Raw genomic sequence first — 24,045 nt, forward strand, 5'->3', positions numbered from 1 at the left:
AGACCTTTAGTAAAGTGGGGCTTCGTGTACATGGTCTTGGGGCTCCTGAGGGCTCCACAGGCAAGCAGGGCAGGCAGGCAGGCAGTGGGGAAATGTCCAGAGAGGAAGAACCTTCCCCAGTGCCCCTGAGGTAGACAGAGCTGGTGTCCAGCGCCACCCTGCCGGGCAGTCTTTATGTTCTCACGCCCCGCCCCGTCCACGTACGGCACAGTCCAGTTCCAAACTGAAACTGCTTCCTGTCCCTGGAGGTCCCAGGTCAATTTAAGCAAACATGGCATCTTGCCTGAGGCACTGCAGGAGCTAGAGGCCTGGCTTCCTTCTCCCCATTGCACACCCCAAATCTGCCTCCACTTGCTTTGTGGCTGTTCAGACAGGAAAGGACTCTGGCAATCACCTACTTGTTCTGGGAAAAGAGAAGGGGTTAGGCACAGGCATGGAGATTCACAGCCCCTCCTGTCTACACTAGGCATTTTTCATGTGTTGATGAGTTTGGGTGGTGATTTCTGTTCTATAGGCCCGGAAAATGAGGCCCAGGCTGATGAAATGACCCACAGGCCCAAGGTCATGTACTAGTGAATGGTGGCATCAGAAGCCAAGCTCTTTGTTTCCATAGCCTCAGGCTGCCTTCCTACCCCATGCTCTGTTGTCATTTTAACAATTCATACTTTCACAGGGATCATGAAATGGCAGTAGACGGTCCTCCTGTCAGGACCATGCTCACTACCCAGGCTGATGAGACTAGACAGTGAGTGTCAGGACCAGGGGCGCAGCTGGGGCACCAGACTGTGTGAAATCAGAGCTGGGCTTCTTCCAAGTAGGCAGAGCCTGGCTGTAGGGGCCACGCCTGAGGCTGGGGAACAGGTCACTAGGCAGGCCTGGCTGCTGAGTCATGCTGAGCTGCTGCAGCCCTGATGGGATTTTTCCAGGATCTGACATGGCTACTGTGAGCCCATGCTTAGAACAATCTCAAATCCTGTTTTTCCTAAGTGCTTAGAACAGCTCCCACCAAGGTTTATGTTTTGGAGCCAGCTCTTTCTGGGAGTCCATGCAGACCGAAGCCTGTGAGACAAGATGGGAAGAAATAGGGAGATGAGTTTGCTGTACATTGAGGTTTGGGGTGCTGAGGAAGCTCCTTAACTGTTTCTGACGGGTAGCCAACATTGAAAAGTCCTGGGTTAAGCAATGTCCTAACTGGTCACAGTGAGCTGATGACGTAACCAGGACTCTAAAGGCAGGATAGTCGAGGAGAGTTCCCAAAACAGACAGGGTGGAGTGAGCAGGGACTTGCAGGGGAGGCAGTAAGATTCACCGAGAGCCATATCCGCTCAAGGATGAATATGATGGCATGTCAGGAAGGTAGGAGTTGGGAGTTCAATGGCAAGCCAGATCCTATTGCAAGAAGGCCAAAATAAAATCTAGAACCCCAAGGCAAGGACTTCACATAGTGAAGGGAAGGTCTGGGGTGTTGAGGATCTTTGTTAAGTCCATTCTCCACTATGTGCCTAGAGCGGTACTTGTCACAGCAATAGGCACATGCTCAGCAGGAAGTACATGCACTGAAAGAGCTGACCAGACACCCAGAGCTTAAGCTGGACTGGTCACTCCTACACTGCTTAGTGTGGAAATGGCAGTGCTGGCTTTATACCTGCCAAGACCAGCGATAGCAGAATATGTAGACGTTTGAAGAGGAAAGAGACAGAATAGACAAGGCCTTCCCTGGAGACTTGGTAGAGAAGAGGGAAAAGGTCCCAGTGGCTTCATGAGGGATTTTTGTTCTTAGTCCAGATTTCCTTTCTAAACATGTTGTAAGGCACCAGTAGAGGAGGAGAGGGGAAGGCTAAGGAGCTAAGTTCAGAGAGCCCTGTAGGAGGAACTGTGTGGAGCAGTAGCTTGGGAGACTGCTTGACAGTGGGGACAAGATACTTCTAAAGATGTTAGCAAAGCTGGGATCGGCTGTCTGCCTTGGAGGCTTCCTAGCTAGTAAGAAACAGTGGGAGGCCGGGGCTGGGATGGAGGTAACCAGAATTGCCGGCCATGGCGTCCGGACAGGTAAGCCACACAGGGTCCAGCCAGTGCACTGCATTTATTAGAGCAACCAGGGACCCCTGTCCAAAGGTCACCTTAGGAGCCAGACTTGAGAACCATCACCGTGGTAGAGCGACGTTTCTGAGGCAAACACAGGTGCTTGTCTGTCCATCTCTGGTCTTTGCAGACATCTCTTACAAGCCTGCCTGGAGTGTTTCCATGTAGGCAACCAGTTTATCATATATATGAAGGGAGGGTGGCAGTATGCCAGAGGAAAGCATGAAAATGTGGCTCGGCTAACATAGCACACAGAGGGGTCACCATGCTTGGGTACGATTGATTCATTGCCCGAGGAAAGCATGATTGAATCCTGCCAGCACTGCCATTCGACAAGGACTTAACCTAGCATCCACGTGGCCAGACCCTGCCCTCCGCCACAAGGAGATGTGGCTGTGAACACAACAGAGCACGTACTGGCTTCTAAAGCCACCCCATCTAGAGAGGATGGTGGGGAGACCCCTTAGAAACAGGAGAGTGGGGGAGTTCTGTGAGGGGTAGGTTCCAGGACCCTCCCACCCCCCACGTGTGTTGAAACCTTGGACACTCAAGACCCCGTATGGAACCCAGCACAGCACTGCCCCAGCCTGTGCGCATCCTTCCTCCCATTCGCCCATCCCTGCATCACCTACATCTGAGACCGCATACGTGCTGTTGTCAGTAGTTGCTGTACTCGCTGTATTGTCTAGGGATTAAAGGCAAAACAGTCTGTCCATGGTCAGCACAGATGCAGTTTTTCTTACAAATATTTATGTTCCCCAGCTGGTTGAACCCATGGATTCTAAGAGAAGAGGAGGGCAGCAGCAGAAAGATTTTATGAAGGATCTGGCAGCCCACTCTTACCTGGAAGGGGGGGGGGTTGGCCCCACAGCAGAGAGGGCCAGACGTCTAGACAAGTGTGCAAGGACTTGGTCAAGCAAAGGGCTCCCCTGATGTGGAGTCTGTCCATCTGCATTGAGTACCCCAACTTCTCACGTCTGTTCCAAGTACTTCTCTTAGGGAGCGAGGCTAGGTAGCCATGCTCTAGAATTTTGCCCACAGTGAGTAGATAGGAGTTGGTTCTTTGCCATAAAACAGGCCTGAAAGGCTTTTGCCAGAAGTGGTAATTAATCGTGATATTATCTTAAATGTTTATATAGCACCTGCCCTCAAATTACCTCCTCTCCCTGCACCTTGTAAGCCTGGCAAGCAAGACTAGACATCTTACTCTTTGTGAATGAGGAAAGTAAGGTTGGCTGGTGAAAGGCTCCTGGAGAATGGAAGGCTGAGCTGGGATGGGTGTGCTCTGGGCACGGTGACCCCAAGTTGGGGTAGAAAAGGTGAGCTTGGCTACAGAGGGAGCCAGTAACCACACAGTAACTCCCTGGCTATCATCTGGGCTGATGTACACAGAGCCTCTCCATGTGGTGAGGGGCAGGGCCAAGCACCTGAACAAGAAATGCATCCGTGGAACTTAGAGGCTGTTGGGAGGGCCCTGATGTTAGCTCAGCCCTTCTTGTTTGACAAAGGAGGATCCTGCTCTGTAGAGGAAGTGAGGCCTTGCCTCAAGTGACATGGCTTAGCCAGTGGCAGAATGACCTGAGTTGGACCTGATTCCCACCCCCAGCCCAGTGCTGAGGTGACTCCAAGCTCTAGACCAGCCTCTCTTACCTCTATGGGGATACAAACAGCCTTAGTGTAGCCCATTGCCACAAACCCACACAGCTTCCTTATTCTCCTGTATATATTCTAAGTGCTTTAAAAGTGGCCATTCAGTTGTTCTCACAATAACTTCATGAAGTATGCATCATAACCCCCATTTTCTAAGAAACAAGCACAGAGATGTGAAGAATCTACACCAAGGACACAGCACTGGGCAGAGCTGGAGTTTGAATCCAGTGAGTCTGATTCTATTCTGTACTCAACCTCTGTGGGAGATAGGCGCTGAGAAATGGGTGTCATCTAAACATCTTCTCTCTCTTTCTCTCTTTATCTCTCTCTATCTCTATCTCTCTTCTTCCCTCTTCCTTTGCTTCCGTTGTCTCTCCCTCCCTCTCTCCCACACCCCTCCTCTCCAGGCTGGCCTTGAACTCATAGCTCTGCCTGCCTCTGCCTCTGGACCCTTCCTCATACTTGTCACACTACTGGCCCACTGTGCTGTGAGCTCAGAGCTGCATCAAGCCCAGTCATGTACAGATATATCTCAAAAACTTCCCACACAGCAGTTGCACAATCCCTCATGCCCTCACGCCCTCACACTGTCACAGCCCCTTTATTGCCAGCCCACTTTGTTCCCTGCACCCAGCACACACGAATCAGACCATGTCAAAGTTTGATCTAGATCCAGATCCCAGCATCTTCTAGGCAGCTGTCCCAGGACACTGACAGAAACATGGGCAGGCCCAGTGGAGGCAGAGGCGTCAGTTGGCCCTAACAATGCTTCTCAACCATAGCACCATGGGTACTTTGCTCTAGACAGCTCTTTGGTAGTTACTGTGATGGGCTGTCCTGCCTGTATTCAGTAGGATGCCAGCAGCCGGTGTGACAGCAGGCGTTGTAAACACAGCATGTTCTCTGAGGGAGCAGATCACTCTTCTTCGAGACCCACTTTGATGGAAGGAGGGGTGCTGGCCAGGGAGACTTCCCACCAGGGAGCTGTGTTCCCTGAAAGCTGATCAAATAGAAGGGAAAGAGCAGTTTGAGATGTGGGGTGTCACTGTCTGCCCGGAAAGGATATGAGTCAGAGTGCTGGTGAAGAAACGCTTCATCCTGAGGGCTGAGGTGGCTCTGGCCACTGCAGCTGCCACAGTGAGGTGAAAGTCTGTGTGGGAAGCTCCTGCAGGCAGTGGAGCATGGCAGGAGCACTAGCCAGGGCAGAGGTTTGTCCTTGGTGAGGAGCAAGGCCGGCTCTGGGTCCTCTGAAGCAGCTTGGGTGGTCTGATGCTGCTTCTAGCCTTAACCTGAGCCACTTCCAGGCTTTAGAGAGGGTCCCCTGAGGATGCAGTGGGTGAAACTGCCTGTCCAGCCCCACCTGCAACATCTGACCCTGGGTTCACAGCTGAGCACAGCCTCGGGTGTGGCTGCATTGTTCTGGAGATGTCTAAGGTCTGGGCTGAGCTGAGGGGAAGAGAGAGGTGCAGGGGCAGTGTTCTGGGAAAGGTGAGAGGCTGGGAGTAGGGGTCAGGACTAGGCTGAGGGACTGAGCTGGACAATCCAGCCCTTTCCTCCTGTGAAAGGAATGGGAAGGCTGTGGGCCTATAAGAAGGGCCATAACCTTTCATCCCCACAGAATATGGAGGAAAGAGAAGTCAGGTGATTGGTTATTGCTGGGGTGGAGAGAAGATTCAGGTCTGGAAGTAGAATATCCAAGGGTAGGTACTGAGAGCAGCCAGAGGTTCCCAGACATGCCTCTCTGCAGCAGTCTAGAATCCTAGGTCAAGTCAGCAGGAGGGCCAAGCTAGCCAGCACCCCATATGTATAGATATGAGCCAAAATGGGTTTCACATTTGTAAAGGGTTGAAAGAAAAGCAAGTGACAGGCTGTGTGTGGCTTCTTACTTACCCTTTATGTAAATGTTTCCTCTCATAGCACTGGACTGTTTTGCCTTGCAAGGGCCTCACAATAGGCAACTCCCATTCCTAAGGGGGGGGGGTCCTCTTAGAAACCTAGGAACCTGGGGCTTCTGCTCTCTGAGGCCATAGAACCATTAGGGTCCCCGAGTCAGGCCTCCAAGTTCCTTCAGGTTCTTCTTGCCCTGTATAGTCCATACTGTCCCTGGCAGTATAAGCTGGGAACCCTGTCCCAGCTGTTCCTTTGTAGCTTAGGTATTTGTTTGAGTCTTCTTTGGATTTTGATTGTTTTTGATTTTCCAGGCCTTGGCCCTTAGAGGTCCTGGTGTGTGCTGAGTAAGCAGGCTATAGGCAAGTCACAGCCTAGACCCCTCTTGCTTCTTTCAGAAAGGTGGCATGTCTCCTCAGGAGCAACAGTGACGTCAATAATGGCTTTTTCTGTGTGCAGGCTGCATGCTCTGCCTCACATCTCTTTTTCAGACACCACCCTGCCACCACAGAGAGGAAGCAAGTACTTCCTCTATATTAGAGTAGGCATGCTCACCCATAGTTGCATGGGCCTGGTAGAGTGTGGTATCTCTAAGATCTCAGTTCTCATGACAGGGTAACTCCATGACAATTCTTTCAACTGACTAGAACCCTCCCTATCTCTTCAACATGAACCCATGAAGAAATGGTTTCACATTTTGTTTTTTATTTTATGTGTGGAGGGTGTTTTGCCTGCATGTATGTCTCTACCACATGCTAGAAAAGAGCCTCGGATGGCATTACCAGATGGTTGTGAGCTGCCATTGGATGCTGGGAACAGAATCTGGGTCCTCTGCAGGAGTAGCAAGTGCTGAGCCATCCCTCCAGACCCCTGGTTTTACATTTTAAAAGAATTCTATGAAAAGCAAGTGAGAACCATGTGCGGCTCTGGGCCCTTCCAAACAGGCCTCCTTAACCTAAACTGTTGCCTGTTCCTGCTCTAGGTCAGATTGTTTCAAATGTTCCCAGTCCCTGAAGTAGAGGGCTGTGCCAGTTTGTTATCCTGAAAAGGTGTGGCTTTGGGGGTAAAAGACAGGAACAGAATACAGGGTGGACCTAGGGCAGATGCCACACAGCGAAAAGATGGCTCAGGAGGTGCATTCCACAGGCCTAGGGTGGCTGGGCTGGGGACAGTGGCAGCATCAAGGATAGTGAGGTGAGGAGTAGGAGCCTCATCTCAAGCATAAGCTAGGGCTGAAGCTGCCCCATGGGATTCAGAAAGAGAGGACACTCTCTCCGTGGGAGACACCCCGCTCCCAGGCGGATGCTGAGGAACCTTTTCCCATATAGAATTGTTGGGATTCAGTGGGACCCTCTCTCTTTCCTGAGCCAGTGTCAGCTTGGAGAGCCTCATGTGGACCTTAGGAAAAGAGTCTCCGTCAGCATCAGGACTGGGAAGCCAGTAGCTTCTTCCCAGACGATATTCCTGATTCTAATAGGAATCCCACTGCTCAGCCTCTGCTGCCCTTGAGTGTGGGGCCGGTGATGAAGCCTAGGAGCTGGCTGCCCATGCCCCTTCATGTTCAACAGAGGGCTTAGCAGCAGAGAGGAGCCGCTAGGAGAGTGAGTTTTGGCACACACTGACAACCCAGGCTGGGGACTTAACTGCATGTGAGAGAGCTTCAGGCCACCTTATCACTTCCTGCCCCTGTCCCTGAGCTGTGGGAAGAGAAGCTCAGTGTCCCTCCTTTGGTTCACGGAGGCAGCTTAAGTCTTAACTGACTTACTCTGAGCACAGATCTACTGTTACCACACAGTTCAAATGAGCTCCATGAATTGACTTCAAAAATTATTTTTTAATCAGTTGCGGTGACTCATGCCTTTAGTCCCAAGTACCAGGGAGGCAGAGGCAAGCAGATTTGTGAGTTCAAGGACAGTCTGGTATCCACAGAGAATTTCAGGACAGCCAAGGCTACGTAGAGAGAGATCCTATCTCCAAAAGAAAAATATTTACTATTTATCCTTTATATGTATGAGTGTTTTGCCTGCAAGGACCTCATTGCCCTTAAATTCTGCTTAAGGGATTAAGAGTTGACTTGGTCACCCTGAGTGGCTAAAGGGAAAAAGTCCTACTTCCCAGTCTTGGGCCCTGGAGAAGCAATCATGGTTTATCTGTCCGGCTCCTATATTCAGAACAGCGTGTTCCCTGCAGAGCCTGATAAGTGGGGCTTTGCCATTCCAGCAGCTCTCTGGGGTGTGTATCCCTTGAAGAACACAAGCACTTTGTTTTGTTTGTCGGAGTCATCTTGCTCCCTGACCCCTGTAGGGATTTCTAAGAAGAGAGCCTAAGACCCTCTGAGTTGAGGTGTCCCTAACACTGACTCTGGCCCCCGACTGCAGGGAGGATTCCTGGGAGTCTGGAAATCTCTGGGCTAGACCTCAGAAACAGGAGCAACCACGGAAGGGGAGGGGAGGTGTGGAAGATGGCAGTCAGAGCAGAGGCTGGGTTAATGCATGGCCCTCAATGTTGGAATTTGTGGCAGGAAAGTGGAATCAGACGTTCTCCACTGAACTGGGGCCAGTACCATGTGTTGGGTTCTTGCACTATAGAGGAAACAGTCATGTACCACATGAAGACTTCTGAGTGACAGGCTGTGTGTGCAAAGTGGCCATCCTGTAATACCATGACAGCTGGAAAGTAGCTCAGTGGTTGAGCATATGACCAGCGTGTGCAAGGCCCTGAGTTTATCCTAGCACCACGAAACAAAGCCACAGAAAAATTCTCCTGTCTTCTAGCAACATTGGCATAACAGCAGTACTCAGGTCTGTAGATGTGCACAGTGCCCACTGTGCCGCTGCTCACAAAAAATTTAGCACAGAGCTGGAGAGATAGATCAGTGGTAGAGCTCTCACCTATTATACCCAGGACCCCAACCAAGTCAGCCTTCCCTGCGGCAGAAATAGTGTTTAGCACACACAGTTGCGTTCAAAGAACAGTTCCATATATGGTGACAATAGGGGCTGGAAAGGTGGCTCAGTGGTTCAGAGCACAATTGCTCTTGCAGAGAGAGAACCCAGGTTTAGTGCCCAGCACCCATGCCATTTGGCTGCCAACTTCCTATAACTCCAGCCCCAGGGGATCTGTCGCCCTCTTCTGGCCCACATGAGCCTCTGCACTCGGATGCACATACCCACATACATATACACATGCATATAATTTAAGATAAAAATTTAAGAAGTCATGGAATAGCAGATAAGCTCTTACTAGCTTTATCGACTATTTTTTTTTTTAAATCATAACTTCACAGTGAGTCCCTTCTACAGACCGGAACAGCCTGCTGGGTTGCGCAGCGCCACGCTGGCATGTGTCATGTTTGCCATCTCTTAATTGCATCAAGAGCCCCTGATGACCCACACCATTTAGGTTTATTCTACATGCACTCTGGTGTTTGCACAGTGGAACCACCTAATAACACATTTCTCAGAGTGGCCCCATTACGTGGTGCATGACCACAGTGCTGAAGGTGCTGCTAGAGACGAGCCAGTCAGAGCTCAGCTGCCGTCATGTGCCCCAGTCAGCCGGGGCAACAGTCAGAACTCGACCCCTGCCCTGTCTGGCTTCCCTGTATACAGCAGGTGCTTATTCTGTAGACTATGTGCTGAGGCCACCTTTCCCCAGTCTTTTCTAACCCCCTGAGCTTGGCTCTGTCAGTCTCTGGACTTGGCACACAAACCAAGACAGCAGAGCAGGGGTAAAGATGATGAGGGGCTGCCCCGCTCCCCACACTCTTACTCTGGCAAGCATGGCTTGCCTTGCCTTTCCGCACCCCTTCCTTTCTGCGGTGCCTGAGTGTTTAGAGTCAGGAGGAGAAGGGGGTCTGTGGAGAGACTGCTGCTCCATGCGCAGTGTCGGACCTGGGGAGGAAATGGCGCTGCCAGTGATAAGGGTGGAGGCAGGGTGCTGACTAGCCAAAACTGAGAGCCTTATGATCCAGGCGTGCCCTCGCACATCTGTGGTCCCAACATTCAAGAGGCTGAGGCAGGAGGATTGCTGTGAGCTCCCGAGGACCCATGTCAAAGAGAAAGTGAAGTGAAATAAAAGTATAGTGTGTGTCACATCGGGGTGTAGATCCAGAAAGTTGTTTCCCTGTATATACTTGGGCTTGTCCATGGCTACATGTGTGCTGAGTGTCTGGAGAGGCCTGTGGCACTGGGTGTTGTCTCTGTTGCCTGACAGTGAAGTGAGTGTGTTGGAACCAGTGCCACCTGCCTGTAGCCACATCCTTGGCACCGTGTTAGGCCCTCCCTGGTGTGTGGGCAGAGCTACCGACCAGGCCCTACCAGGACAGATTCTTCAGTTCCTGGAACCACTTCCTTGCCCAGGGCCTTTTCCTGAACCTCTCAGCTAAGCACCTAGAAAGGAAAGGAGGCCTTGGTTCCTTCAAGGTGGCATTTCCAGCCAGCCACAGGGGAGCTGGGCTTGGGAAACAGAAAGTGACAGTGCCTTAGAACGTGTCCTTTAGTCCCCCAGGCTCAGAATGCAGAGTCAGTGAGTGTACACTTCCCAGCAGCCCTCAGAATGGCAGAACCTGTCTGTCCAGCTGTGCTTCCTCCCCTGCAGGGGGTAGGGAGAGGGCGCAGGGCCTACAGCTGTGGCTTGTGGCCCAGAGTATACGGGGAGCCATCTGAAAGGGGGCAGTTGGGCAGAAGCCTTTCCTACCTGTGCCTTCCTGCTCGGTGCCCAAACTGGCTCTGTCATCTTTGGCCATCTTTCCCACTAAGTCTTGAGCCCCTTGGGAGAGGGGGAGGGCCCAGACCTCTTTTTACCTGGGGAAACTGAACCTATGTAAAAGGAAGAAGGGAGCTGGCTGAAGAACACACAATGGATTTGCAGTCAAGCTCTGGCATCTGCAGGGAGGTAGCCGCTCTGTCTGGAGGGGCCCCTTACCTGGGTTCGTCTCTCTGCAGGTAATTGAGGAGTTCTACAACCAGACATGGTCCAACCGCACTGGAGAGCCCATTCTGCCCACCACACTCACCACGCTTTGGTCCCTCTCGGTAGCCATCTTCTCGGTTGGGGGCATGATTGGTTCCTTCTCCGTGGGCCTTTTTGTTAACCGCTTTGGCAGGTAAGCAGGAAGGGCCCCAGCTCTGGCTTGGGGAGCCCAGGGAGTTCTGGGAGGGCGTCTGACTGTGGCCTTGTCTCCGGGGAGTCTGGGGTCCTGGCAGCTGGCTGACCCGTGACCCATCCCCAGGCGGAACTCCATGCTGATGATGAACCTGCTGGCCTTTTTGTCTGCCCTGCTTATGGGCTTCTCCAAACTGTGCAAGTCCTTCGAGATGCTGATCCTGGGGCGCTTCATCATTGGCGTGTACTGTGGCCTGACCACCGGCTTTGTGCCCATGTATGTGGGAGAGGTGTCACCCACGGCTCTTCGTGGAGCCCTAGGCACGCTGCACCAGCTAGGCATCGTCGTTGGCATCCTCATTGCCCAGGTAAGTCGGTCCTGGTGGACCTGCCCGCAGCGTTGGCCCTTAGGTCACAGCCCAGCAGAGCTTCTCTACCCAGTCCTGCCTAGGGCACCCTGCAGCAGGTGGATGCCAGAATGTACATGACCCCCCCCAGACCTACCAGCCTAAGAGCAAGAGCCCCTGGCCTCATCTCCTTCATCTTTGTCCCTGAATCCTCCTAGAGCTGAGTAACAACCCCTATATGCAGTGCTGGACACATTTATATGTGGCCCTGTCCCTTGTCCTCGCAGTAATTTGAGCTGGTTTTGCAGGTGAGGGAACATTTCAGAGAGGTCCTCCCAGCTCCCAGCAGCTGGTGGTCAGGGGAGTCCTGCTTGGTGGCTGAGAGGGGTCCTGTAGTAGGGCCAGGGCAGGGAGGGCCACTCACAGTCCCTGGTTTCTTTGTCCAGGTGTTTGGCCTAGACTCCATCATGGGTAATAAAAACTTGTGGCCTCTGCTGCTCAGCATCATCTTCGTCCCAGCCCTGCTACAGTGCATCCTGTTGCCCTTCTGCCCCGAGAGCCCCCGCTTCCTGCTCATCAATCGAAATGAGGAGAACCGGGCCAAGAGTGGTACGGGCTGGGCCCTGCCCTCCTCCCTGCCCCCCTGAGCTCAGGCTTTTCCCCTGCTCTGAGCCACCCCACCTTCCCTCTGGTCCCACCAGTGCTGAAGAAGCTCCGAGGGACCGCCGATGTGACCCGAGACCTGCAGGAGATGAAAGAAGAAGGCCGTCAGATGATGCGGGAGAAGAAGGTCACCATCCTGGAGCTGTTCCGCTCCTCCGCCTACCATCAGCCCATCCTCATCGCTGTGGTGCTGCAGCTGTCCCAGCAGCTGTCCGGCATCAATGCTGTGAGTGTCCCACCTACCCCTTCCTGTGGCCCCGGCCAAGTCCAGGCTCAAGTGTGCACCATGAGTGAGTCCCCAACAAAACAATAAGAAAGTTCTGCCAAAGCAGTAAACCTATAGAGGCAAAACGTGTGGCAGAATCCACCTACTGGGAGGTGTTCATCCCCACCCCCTCCGTCTGAACACCACACACACACACACACACACACACACACACACACACACACACACACTCACTTATTCACCTGGGCCCCACACCCACTAGAACTGGTACAGAGGCAGGAGAAGGCCATAAGCATAGATCGCCAACTGTCTCCCTTTCTGGCAGGTATTCTATTACTCAACGAGCATCTTCGAGAAGGCAGGCGTGCAGCAGCCTGTGTATGCCACCATCGGCTCGGGTATTGTCAACACGGCCTTCACTGTGGTGTCGGTGAGTCCTGCTTTTGGTCAGCAGCCAGGGTCCAGTTGAGGGCATCATGACAGAATGACAGCCTGTCCTGGGAGCCAGGCTTGTGTCAGGGAACTCGTGAGGCTTTATTACTCATACCATTCAGCTGACACAAACTCCCAGGTAGGTGAGAAGGCAAGTGCTCTCCCAAGGTCACAGCCAGGACACTTGAGCTGTCTGATCCCCAGGGCCACCTCTCACCCTGTTGGACTCAGAAGGCAGGTGTCTGCCCTCATTCCCTCCAAGGTTCAGCATGGTGGGAAAAGGCATTGTTTTCCCTACTAGTGTGTGTATTTAGCTATTGAGGGGCCCCTCTGGGCAGGTGGGCTCCAAGAGGCACGTGGGAACATGTCTTTCCCCTTGCCCACAGCTGTTCGTGGTAGAGCGAGCTGGACGGCGGACCCTGCACCTCATTGGCCTCGCTGGCATGGCAGGCTGTGCTGTACTCATGACCATCGCGCTGGCCTTGCTGGTGAGTGGCCAGGGCGAGGCAGGGTGGGGACCTGTAGTTAGATCCCCAAATGCCCATGTTGTACCCACCCAGTCTAGGCTGCCAGTGTGGGAGTGGCTTCTCAGGTTGTCTCCTCCCATCCTGATCTTTCTCTTCCCTGCCTAGGGATTTCCTGACCCAGCACATCTAGCTCTAGAAGCCAGGCTTTTATCACCATAGAAAAATGCCTTGCCTAATGCCTTTCCCTAGATGGGCTCATCTCCCCAGCAACCCTCAGCAGAGTAATGGTCCTTCTCATGCCACAGAGTACACAGACACACCTGTCTCCATTCTCCTGGCGAGGGGCTTTTGCAGCTTTAGCAGCTTCACTTCACTTCCCTGAAGTGCTCAAACCAGATACACCTTGGGTTGCAGATTTGTGATTATCAGAATATATACAATGAGTTTCTTAGGACTCAGATCTAAACGTAGAGTTCATTTATGTTTCATATGTGCCATCCACACATAGGCTGATGGCAAACATAAATGGTACTTTTATCATGTCTGTATTTTGACTGGCATCATACATGATTAGGTATGGAATTTTCCCCTTCTATCAAGTCACTAGGCACTTAAAGCTTCAGATTTTGAAGCATTTTGTATTTCTGGTGTTTCTGACTAGAGGGGTTCAGCTTGCATTCCCATTTTACTCAAACTAAGGCCCTATGTTGGATAAGGAATGAAGCTAAGAATTGACCTTAGCTCAGCTGGTGCCCAGCCTATCACTAATACACACACACACACACACCCACTGTGTCCAATCCATGTGAGGGAAAGCACCATGGAGTCCAAGAACACTACAGGAGAGGCATAGAATAAATAGATCCTTGTGAGACTGAGACCCTGCATAGGGTACCTGAGTGTCTCAGTTACTTTTTTATTGCTATAATGAGACACCATGGCCAAAGCAACTTATAGAAAAGAGCATTTTATTTGGGGGCTCATGGCTCCAGAGGGCTCGAGTCCAGGACCATGATGGCAGGAGCATGGCAGCGGGTAGGCGGGCATGGCACTGGAGCAGTTACTGAGAGCCTACTTCCCCACAAGCGTGAGGCAGAGAACAACATTGGCTTTTGAAACCTCCAATCCCACCAGCAGAGACAGTCCTCCTCCAACTGGGGACTAAACATTCAAACATGAGCCTCTGGGGGCCATTCTTCATCAGATGTTCCTGTGCAACATTGGGTTGCACAGGAAATCCATGGTGACCCCAGACCTCCTACCTCTCGGCCCAGTGTAGAGACTGCTGCAGCTTCTCTTCCTTGAGAAGCCATCACATCCCAGTCTAACCTCTCACCCCATCTCCCTCAACAGGAACAGCTGCCCTGGATGTCCTATCTGAGCATCGTGGCCATCTTTGGCTTTGTGGCCTTCTTTGAAGTAGGCCCTGGTCCCATCCCATGGTTCATTGTGGCTGAGCTGTTCAGCCAAGGGCCCCGTCCTGCTGCTATTGCTGTGGCTGGCTTCTCCAACTGGACCTCTAATTTCATCGTGGGCATGTGCTTCCAGTATGTGGAGGTGAGAACCACATTGTCTCTCCACCATTTCTCACCTCACGTAGGGACCCATCATGCTGTGTGAGGTGCTAGCCCAAGTCAGGCTGACAAGCAGCTCAGAAGCCCAGGCCAGGCTCTTCCCTTAGTTTTCAGGTCAGGGGTAAGCAGTCTCATTTAGTTTTTTTAGCACCTGGTTGGCTGGTAGTAATTCCCTTCTTTAGATCAAAGGCTAAGAGGTAGAGTCCAAACAGAGGGTGATGTCTGTCTGTTTTCCAGAAACTGTGTGGTCCCTACGTCTTCATCATCTTCACGGTGCTCCTCGTGCTGTTCTTCATCTTCACATACTTCAAAGTTCCTGAGACCAAAGGCCGGACCTTTGATGAGATCGCTTCTGGCTTCCGGCAGGGGGGTGCCAGCCAAAGTGACAAGACACCTGAGGAGCTCTTCCACCCTCTGGGGGCTGACTCCCAAGTGTGAGGAGAGCCCCACACCCAGCCCGGCCTGTTCCCAGCAGCCACAGGATCTCTCTGGAGCACAGGCAGCTAGATGAGACCTCTTCCAAACTGACAGCTCTCAGGCAAGCCGGGCCTGGGCGCCTTTCTTCAGCCAGCAGTGAAGTCCAGAAGAATATTTAGGACTCTTGATGGCTCCAGAATTTTTAATGAAAGCAAGACTGTTGCTCAGATCTATTCAGATGAGCAACAGGTTTTATAATTTTTTTATTACTGATTTTGTTATTATTTTTTTTTATCAGCCACTCTATCTCCACACCCTAGTCTTCACCTTGGATGGCCCAGTGCCTAAGGGTGGGGACCATGCCCTGTCCAGACACATGCCTTCTTCGCCAAGCTAATCTGTAGGGCTGGACCTACAGCCAAGGACACACTAATCGAACTATGAGCTATGAGGCTTTACCTCAGGAGGCGGTAGCTGCCACCCCTTCCAAAGGCCTGGATCTCCCCACCAGAGGGTCCAGGCTCCATTTTTAGGATTTGCCCATTCCTGTCTCTTCCTACCCAACCACTCAATTAATCTTTCCTTGCCTGAGACCAGTTGGAAGCACTGGAGTGCAGGGAGTAGAGGGGAAGGGCCAGACTGGGCTGCCAGGTTCTAGTCTCCTGTGCACTGAGGGCCAGAGGACCACCATGAGAAGAGCCTCAGAGGCGGAGAACTCACTGCTGAAGACACGGACACTCCTGCCCTGCTGTGTATAGATGGAAGATATTTATATATTTTTTGGTTGTCAATATTAATAGACACTAAGTTATAGTATATCTGGACAAACCCACTTGTAAATACACCAACATACTTCTGTAACTTTACCTAAGCAGATATAAATGGCTGGTTTTTAGAAACATGGTTTCAGAATGTGTGTGGATTGGGGCCAGGCAGGTTGGATGGATGTGAGAGAGAAGCAAAGCATGGCTGTAACAGTGCAGAGGCTTTGGGCTTCTTGGCTCAGGGTGCTGACAGTTGTAAGCACCTGTTCGGTGTACACCCCTCCCCCCCCCCCTTTTTTTTTTCATCAGTGTCCCTTTTATCGCTCAAAAATCTCTATGACCTCTGACCCAGAGGAAAACTCAAGTTCTCTGTCTTGGCCTTCAGCATTTTCACCATGTTATCTTCAGACCCATAACTGTCCCAGCCCTGCTACTCAGGCTTGAACATTATCTTGAAGATGAGAATCCTATCTTCATCTGACAGGCTTCAAGAAGTTTAACAAGCTGTCTACAACTTCCTCTCTGTACCCTGTCTCCTGTCCCCCAAACAAAATGAGCTCTTTGTGCTGCCCTAGTGAGTTGTTGGGGTGCCTCGTATCCAAGTCAACGTTCTTATTCACAGAAATCAGAGGCCACCCGAGGGAGTACCAGGGTGTCTGACAGCACTTAAACAGGCAGGTCCTTCCCAGAGAACCTTCCCCCGTTGAATTCAGAGGGACTTTGAAGGGACTTTGTTGGGGCAGTGTATGGTCCCACCTGTGTGGGTTCGTCTGGATTCTGAGCGCTATCTAGTGCAGAGCTAGCTGGAGATAGCTTTAGCAGAGTTCCATGGGTCTCCCATCTCCATTTACCCTCTTAAAAGCCTAGAGGAAACTTCCTTTCCTGGCTGCGCAGACAGCCATAGGGGCTTATGGAGAAAAAAAGGTGTAAGGACTTACTCTAGCTCCTTCCCAATTGAACAAAGCTGAAAAGGGCCAAGGCTGAGCTCCTGAAGGCTGAGTGGGGCGGGCAGGGGCGTGGCAAGGCGGGTAGCCTAAGGCCGAAGCCCTCAGGTTCTGGAGAAGCAGTATCACCCGATTCGGGCAACATAGCTGAAAAATACTCTGCAGCCCTGTCTCCTGGAACTTCCCTTGTGTCCTAACAAGGCAACACGCAGGCGCAGAGTGGCCCCGATGGTCACATCCTTCCAGCCACGCAGCAGGGACGCACTCAGCCCACTGATGCGCAGAGGAGGCGGAGTTAGGTGACGTCTTCACCAATTAGAGCGAGGGGCGGCCTCTGAGCAGGAAGGCGCACACCTGTCGGGCTTCAGGTGAAGCCCTCAGTTTCTGATAGAAAGCTCCCTGGCGCCTCCCTCTTCTCACCAGCGCCTAGACAAGTTGGTACTTAGTCTGCAATCCTACCTCAATCTCCCTGGGAACCATCTGGCCTCCCCGGCAGCGTGTACTTTCCTCATTACATAGTACTGTCCACGCACTGCAGGAGTCGATCCTTCCGCCAGAGCAAGCAGCGCCAAGGCTAAACCACTCCTAGACTTCAGTTTCCATCAAAGAATTTGGTCAAGACTTGAAATGAGAGCACAGGAACTTAGTCTCAGCTTCCTAAACCGAATTCCTCCAACGCAGTTTTAGGCAGGATTGCTGATTCGGAAAGTGCATTCATCTACAGGGAAAGAACGCTCATTGTCTTTTTGACAAAGCTGCATATTCATGGTCCCTCCTCCCCTTCTATTCTCTGCAGAGCCCTGTCCATTCAATTGCTCTCAGTAGTGCCGCCGCTTATCCTTTCCCCAAATCATGCAGCGGCCTCCGCGCTCCTTTCTCCTCTTTCAGGATCACAGTAGCTCTTTTCCCTCAGGGTAATGCCCATCTTTTTTTCATTTATTACACAGAATAGATTTCATTACAGCATTCCATGCATGCATATAATGTATTTTGATCATATCCACCTCTATTTCCCTTCTCTCTCTGAGCCCTTGGCTACCAACTAGCCCCCCCAAACTTTTTTTTTTTTTTAATTTTAAAACTTGCATTATGTTATTGGAGATGGTGGTGATGGGAGCACATACATGCCACCCGTGTGTGTGTGTGTGTGTGTGTGTGTGTGTGTGTGTGTGTGTGTGTGGAGTTCAGGGGACTTTTGGACCTTGGTTTTCCACTAAGGGTTCCAGGGATCAAACTCAGGTGGTCCTGCTTTAGTGGAAAGCACTTCTTCCTGCTGAGCCATCTTACTGGCCTTTCTTCCTCCTCCTCGTCTTTCTCCTTCTCCTCCCCCCTCCTCCTCCTCTCCCTCCTTCCCTCCTCTTTCTCTCCCTCCTCCTCCTCTCTCTCCTCCTCCCCTCCTCCACTTCCCATCCTCCTCCTCCTCTCCCTTCTCCCCTCCTCCTCTTCTCCTTCTTCCCCCTTTCCTACTACTCTCCTCCTCTTCCTACTCCTCTCTTCCTTCCCTTCTCTTCTACCTCCCTTCCTCCTCCTCCCCTTCCTCCTCCTCCTCTTCCCCCCTACCCATGAGTTTCACCAGAGTTGGCCCTTGCCAGTGACTACACCTTGGACAAACTATCAAGCCATCCTTCGGCAACTGTTACTGCCTCGAGGTCCTCAGAGATGGGTGGGGTCCCTCCTTCCCCTCCATGAGAGGCTATATTCATGGTCCAATCTTGTGAGGGTAATCACAAGATTGTTGTGAGTTCAAGAGTGACACAGCCAATATCACACCCAGAAATCAGACTTCCAGAGCGCTCCGCATCACCTTTCTGTCCCTCCATTCTTTCTACCCTCTGACCCCCGGCGACCCTGAGCTTTGAATGGAGCAATATGGATGGTCCTACTTATGCCGAACGACTTTAACCAGTTATGAGTTTGCAGTTACTGCTGCCTACTTCGTGAAGAAGCTCCTCTGACGGAAACTGGCAGTGGCACTAATCTATGGGATAAACATAATTAATTATCAGGAGGCACATTGATGGACATGCCATATTCATTTAGCATAACAACAGCTGTAGCTTCCCCACTAGGGCCTGTGACCTTTCCAGCTATGGGCTTTGGGAGGGGTTACACTACCAGACATAAATTCTCTCCTGTAAAACAGGCCTCTGCTGCGATCAGAAAGCTGATTACCGCATATCAGATTTGATTCTGTTGTATCATCGAGCACCTCTTAATTTCCATTGTTCAAGGCTTTTTGAGATGTTCCTCTCAGCACTGCCTCCCACGGCCCCATCCATATCCTCCAGAAACCAAGCCACTTTGTCTTTGGCTACCTTGTCCCCTTTCCCCCTTGGGTCCTTGGGATCCTCTTCACGCAGATTGCCCTCCCCACTCACTGTTTCTGATTCCCATCCACAGATGGCCATTCTTGTGAGGAAACTTGGCCTAGCCACTTATGCACACCGCTGCCCGCTAGTGGCTGGTGGGTGAATTCAAGTCAGGGCTGATTATTGCTTTGGAGGGGACAGGTCCATTTCATCACCCTGTTCCATTCACTCAAAGAGATTTCACTAAAGCAACATCTGCCATATTATTACGTGGCTCAATAACTCTACACTGTTTCATAATGTACGCCTGTAATCCCAGCACTCAGGGAGGCAGATCTCTGTGAGTTCGAGGCCAGCCTAGTCTACACAGTGAATCCAGGACAGCCAAGGCTACACAGAAACTCTGTCTCTAAAACAAACAAGCAAAAAAGACTGCACCATGTGCTCAATGCCCTATGCTCTGGCCAGGCTGCCAATTCAGTATTCACTAGAGAGTACCCCACCCCTACTCCCACTCCCAACCCTACTCCTTGCTGTCTTAATCTAACACTTTTGCTAAAGCTTTTTTTCCTCCTGGTCTGCCTTTGTTCTTTTGTTACCTGCCCTTCTCCTGGGGAGACAGAGCAAACATATGTGCACCCCAGATAGGGAACCAATGAAAAAACAAAGGTAACACCCAAGAAAGCTTAGAAGACCAATGAGTTTATTGGCCTTGTTTTGGGCAACACAGGTGACCCCTAACCAGCCACACAGCTGAGAATCCTCTCCACAGCATGGGTTATGACTTGCCCACAGTTTCACAGATGGAGTTCCTATTTCAATTAACCTTTCACCTTCTATGAAATCTAGCATCTTTCTAAGATGGGACAAAGTTACAGTGTGGGGGATAGGGTTCAAGAAAGAGAAGTTTCATAAATACAACTTTTATTTGGCAGATGTAATTGACATCTCAGAGGCTTACTGCTGAATAAACTCACCTTTTCTAGCTCTTTCTGAACTGTGGCTGGCTGGTTCAGCTCAGCTGTTCTGGGTCAAGCTGTCGCCAAGCTATCTGATTCAATTCTGACAGAATTGCTCTGCTCGTCCTCAAACTAACTCTTGACAATCTGTTCTAATCTTCCGGCTTCTCATTCTCTGGCTCCTTCTGTTTTCATCTGTGTCCAGCTTGTTCTTTCTGTGACCTGTCTCTGTAAAACTGTCCTCATAAAACTGTTCTCCCTCTCTCTCAAGTCACCTCTCTTTCCTATGTTGTTCTTGTGAGAGTTGGGTGTATCCGATCTCTGACTCATTCTGTCAAATCTTTCTCTGACTGCCACTTTGTCTGCCCCTCAATTGGAGGTTACTTTCAAACATGGCTGCTTCCATCTACAAACTAACTCTACCGTCACTGTTTGGGATCTTTGGGTGTTATCCCTTACCAGAGCAGCCACGTTGCTTAATTACATGCTGGAACCTCAAGGGAGGGTCTAAGGACTTGGCCCACTCCATTCTTTGATGAGGGAAGGTGAACAGGTCAGAAACCCCAGGGCTGCTTGCAAGGCATCCCAGCCACTCTGAATGAGATGGTGTTGACTAAGCCAGGTGCTGTGGTGCATGCCTGTAAGCCTGGGTGGTGATGGCCGCTCTCCTCAGAGGCCAGCATTCCACAGCTGTACGTAATGTGGGGTAGTCACATGAGACCAAATGAGCTGTCACTTTCTCTGTGAGGCATTTGTTCATGCCTCCACCTCTTTTGTAAGTAAGCACACACTCCTGTGCTATGCATTGCCTTGGACACTGAGTCAGACGCAGTTAACTTTAGACTAGCACTTAACTGAGTCATCTTGGGAAAGTCTTTTCACTCTTCTGATCCCTGGTGTCCTCATCTTGTCATGTTCAAGTGGAATAAGTCTGGCCTGGTGGTGGTGGCACACACCTTTAATCCCAGCACTCAGGAGGCAGAGGCAAGCAGATTTCTGAGTTTCAGGACAGCCTGGTTTACACAGTTTGAGGATGCAGGTAGATTTCTGAGTTCCAGAATGGCCAGGGCTACACAAACCTTAACAAACAAACAAACAGAAACCAAGAAAAAAAAAGTGGAGCAGGTATAATGCAGGTGTCCACTGAGGTCATACCATTTCCTCCCTTTCACTTTTTGGAAAGCAATATTTCCCTCGAAGATTTCTTAAAATGAGAAGTTCATGCCTGGGTATGTGCATTCTCTCCCTCTCCGTCTCCTCTCTTCCCTCCATCTCTTCCACGACTTTTTCTTCCCATCTTCATGTGCACTCACTTGATCACTCTCATTTTGTTTATTTTGTTTTATTTTTGTTTTGTTTTGAGACAGAGTCTCACTATGTGGCCTTAGCTGTTATGGAACTCACTATATAGAACAGGCTGGCCTTGAACTCACAGAGGTCAGCCTGCTTCTGCCTCTCTACTGCTGGGATTAAAGATGTGAACCAGAAAAAAAAAAATGAGAGTGATCAAGTGAGTTGGTGGACATGAAGATGAGAAAAAAAAGGTGGTGGAAAGATGGAGAAGATGGGAATTGAACTCAGGACCTCTGCAAGAACAGCCAGTTTTCTTAACTGCTGAGCCATCTCTCTAGCCCTGATTTCTTTTTCTTGCTTGGGCTCACTCACTTTTTTTTCCCCCTTAAAAAATTATTTTGGGGCTGGAGAGATGGCTCAGCGGTTAAGAGCACTGTCTGCTCTTCCAGAGGACCCAGGTTCAATTCCCAACACCCACATGGCAGCTCACAACTATCTGTACCACCAATTCCAAGGGATCTGACACCTTCACCCTAATGCCCATAAAATAAAGTTAAAAATTATTTTAAAAATGTATTTTGATGGGAATGGAGAGATGGTTCATCAGGTAAGAGAACACTTGCTTCTCTTGCAGATGATCTGGGTTCTATTCTCAATAGCCACATGGTTGCTCACAACCATCTGTAACTCTAAGAGATCACATGTCCAGTTCTGACTTCCACAGGCACCAGGCATGAATGTGGTACACAGACACATATGCAGGCAAAACACTCACATATATAAGACAAAATAAAGACATCTTTTAAAATTCTGTATATTTGTTTATTTTGTTGTTGCTGCTGCTGCTGTTGTTCAAAACAGGGTTTCTCTGTGTAGCCCTGGCTGACCTGGAACTCACTCTGCAGATCTGCCTGCCTCTGCCTCCTGAGTGCTAGGATCAAAGATGTATGTCCCATGCCCAACTTAAATCCTTTTTTTTTTTAATTAAGATTATTTTAGAAGCTGGGCAATAGTGGCACATGCCTTTACTCCCAGTACTCGAGAGGCAGAGGCAGGTGGATTTCTATGAGTTCAAGGCCAGCCTGGTGTATAGAGTGAGTTCCAAGACAGCCAAGGGTACATAGAAAAAAAAAAAAAACAACAACAACAAAGACTATTTTTATTACTTTTAATTATATGCACTGTGTATCTCTGTGTTCATGTCCATGTGCATGCATGCATGTGTGTGTGTGTGTATGTGTGTGTGTGTGTGTGTCTTTTGTCTCTTTGTGAGTGGGGAGCATGTGAGTACAGGTGCCCACAGAGGACATAAGCATCAGATCTTCCAGAGCTGGAGTTAGCGGTGGGTTTGAGCCACCACATGGGTGCTGGGAACTAAATCTGGGTCCTTTGTAAGACCAGTATGCACTCTTAACCACTGGATAAAGGGCTTGGTTTTGATTTTAAGGATCAAGAGAACCACGCTGTATCCCCAAACTAGCTTGTCTCCCTCCGCTGCCATCTCTCTCCTTTAGTCGATATCTTCAAGCCTTCTTACTCAAATACTCTCCAAAAATAATTTTTAAATTTGTAATTATTTATCTGTGTGTATGTATGTGTCTGTACATGTGCCCAAGGAGGTCAGAAAGGTGTCAGCTTCATGAAGCTGAAGTTCCAAGCAGTTGTGAACTGCCTGATGTAGGTGCTGGGAATTGAACTTGAGTCCTCTTCAAGAGCTATCTTAACCACAGAGCCCCACTAAAGAGAATTTATTAAAACTGTATGTTTGGGCTGGATAGATGGCTCAGCAGTTAAGAGCACTGGCTGCTCTTGCAGAAGATCAGGGTTCCATAGCCAGTGCCCACGTGGAAGCTCACAACCAACTCTAACTCCAGTCCTGGGGGATCCAGTGTTCTTTTCTGGCCTCTATAAGGCATGTGTATATGGTGCACAGACATCTATGCAGGCAAAACACTCATACATAGAAGATAAAAATAAAGTATTCAAAAGTAGACGCATGCCATCACTCAGGCTGAAACAAAGGAGTGCTGTGCGCTTGCAGCCAGCCTGGCCTACATAGGACACTGCTTCTAAATCAGATTTAAGAAGAAAGCTATATGCCTACATGTTTTTAGGTTGGCGTTAACACTTTTCATCATAAATTCAAACATTTGAAAGGAATGTAGTATGATAGGTGATGTGGTATCTACCCATGAAACATGAGACATCTTACCTATGTTGTTTGAATTACTCCTAAGATTTTCCATTTTCAGGAGCTGATGTAGACAGCAGTTGGTGTTAATTCCCAGTTCCCCTTGTTCATTGCTGGGTTTGTAATTTGTTGACTGTCCCCTACATTCCATGGGCTAAAGGCCTCCCAGAGTGGTGCTACTAGAGACTGTGGAGCCTTCGGAGGCATGAAGCCGGTGGAGGAGACTTAGGTCATAGGAGTCTGCCCTCACCAGAAAGTAGGCTCAGGTTGCTTCTTTCTCTTCTGAGCCCAGACAGTGAGGTGAGTGGGTTTTACTCTGTCTTTTGCTATTTTTGTCTTTGGTTTTTGTTTTCTTTTGTTTTGAGATAGGGTTTCTCTATGTAGTCTTGGCTTTCCTGGACCAGGCTGGCCTTGAACTCACAGAGATTCGACTGCCTCAGCCTCCCTGAGTGCTGAGATTACAGGCATGCACCACCACGCCCAGGCGTCTTTTGCTGTTTTATCCAGTACCAAATCAGAGGTCCACGGCAATGGGGCCTCTTGATTTTAGATTAGAGCCAAATACTAACTTTAGATGCATTCTGTTTGTTTTTGTCTTCAAGAAAAGACTGTAGAGGTTTGGTATAATTCATCCTTAACTGTTTTGGAGCATTCGCTACCAAACTCATCTCTTCCTGATGCTCTTTGAGAGTCTGTTAGTTACTGATTCCAGACAGTTCATATCACCTGTATCC

General features: G+C 50.2%; 1 protein-coding gene across 1 annotated transcript in view; it reads left to right on the forward strand.

Moving 5' to 3' along the window:
* The window catches only part of Slc2a1 (solute carrier family 2 member 1), a 28,379-nt gene extending 12,607 nt beyond the window's left edge, over nt 1-15,772 (forward strand). Inside the window, exons 3-10 of the mRNA XM_055611446.1 lie at nt 10,566-10,726; nt 10,853-11,093; nt 11,519-11,681; nt 11,774-11,961; nt 12,287-12,391; nt 12,780-12,881; nt 14,214-14,417; nt 14,672-15,772. Of these exons, the coding sequence (XP_055467421.1) occupies nt 10,566-10,726; nt 10,853-11,093; nt 11,519-11,681; nt 11,774-11,961; nt 12,287-12,391; nt 12,780-12,881; nt 14,214-14,417; nt 14,672-14,872 (1,365 nt within the window). The 3' untranslated portion in view covers nt 14,873-15,772. The remainder of the gene's footprint in view (nt 1-10,565; nt 10,727-10,852; nt 11,094-11,518; nt 11,682-11,773; nt 11,962-12,286; nt 12,392-12,779; nt 12,882-14,213; nt 14,418-14,671) is intronic.
* Nucleotides 15,773-24,045: the final 8,273 nt, after the last annotated feature.

Source organism: Psammomys obesus, unplaced genomic scaffold (genome assembly GCF_907164565.1).
Source record: "Psammomys obesus unplaced genomic scaffold, mPsaObe1.curated_primary_1811, whole genome shotgun sequence".
NCBI lineage: Eukaryota > Metazoa > Chordata > Mammalia > Rodentia > Muridae > Psammomys > Psammomys obesus.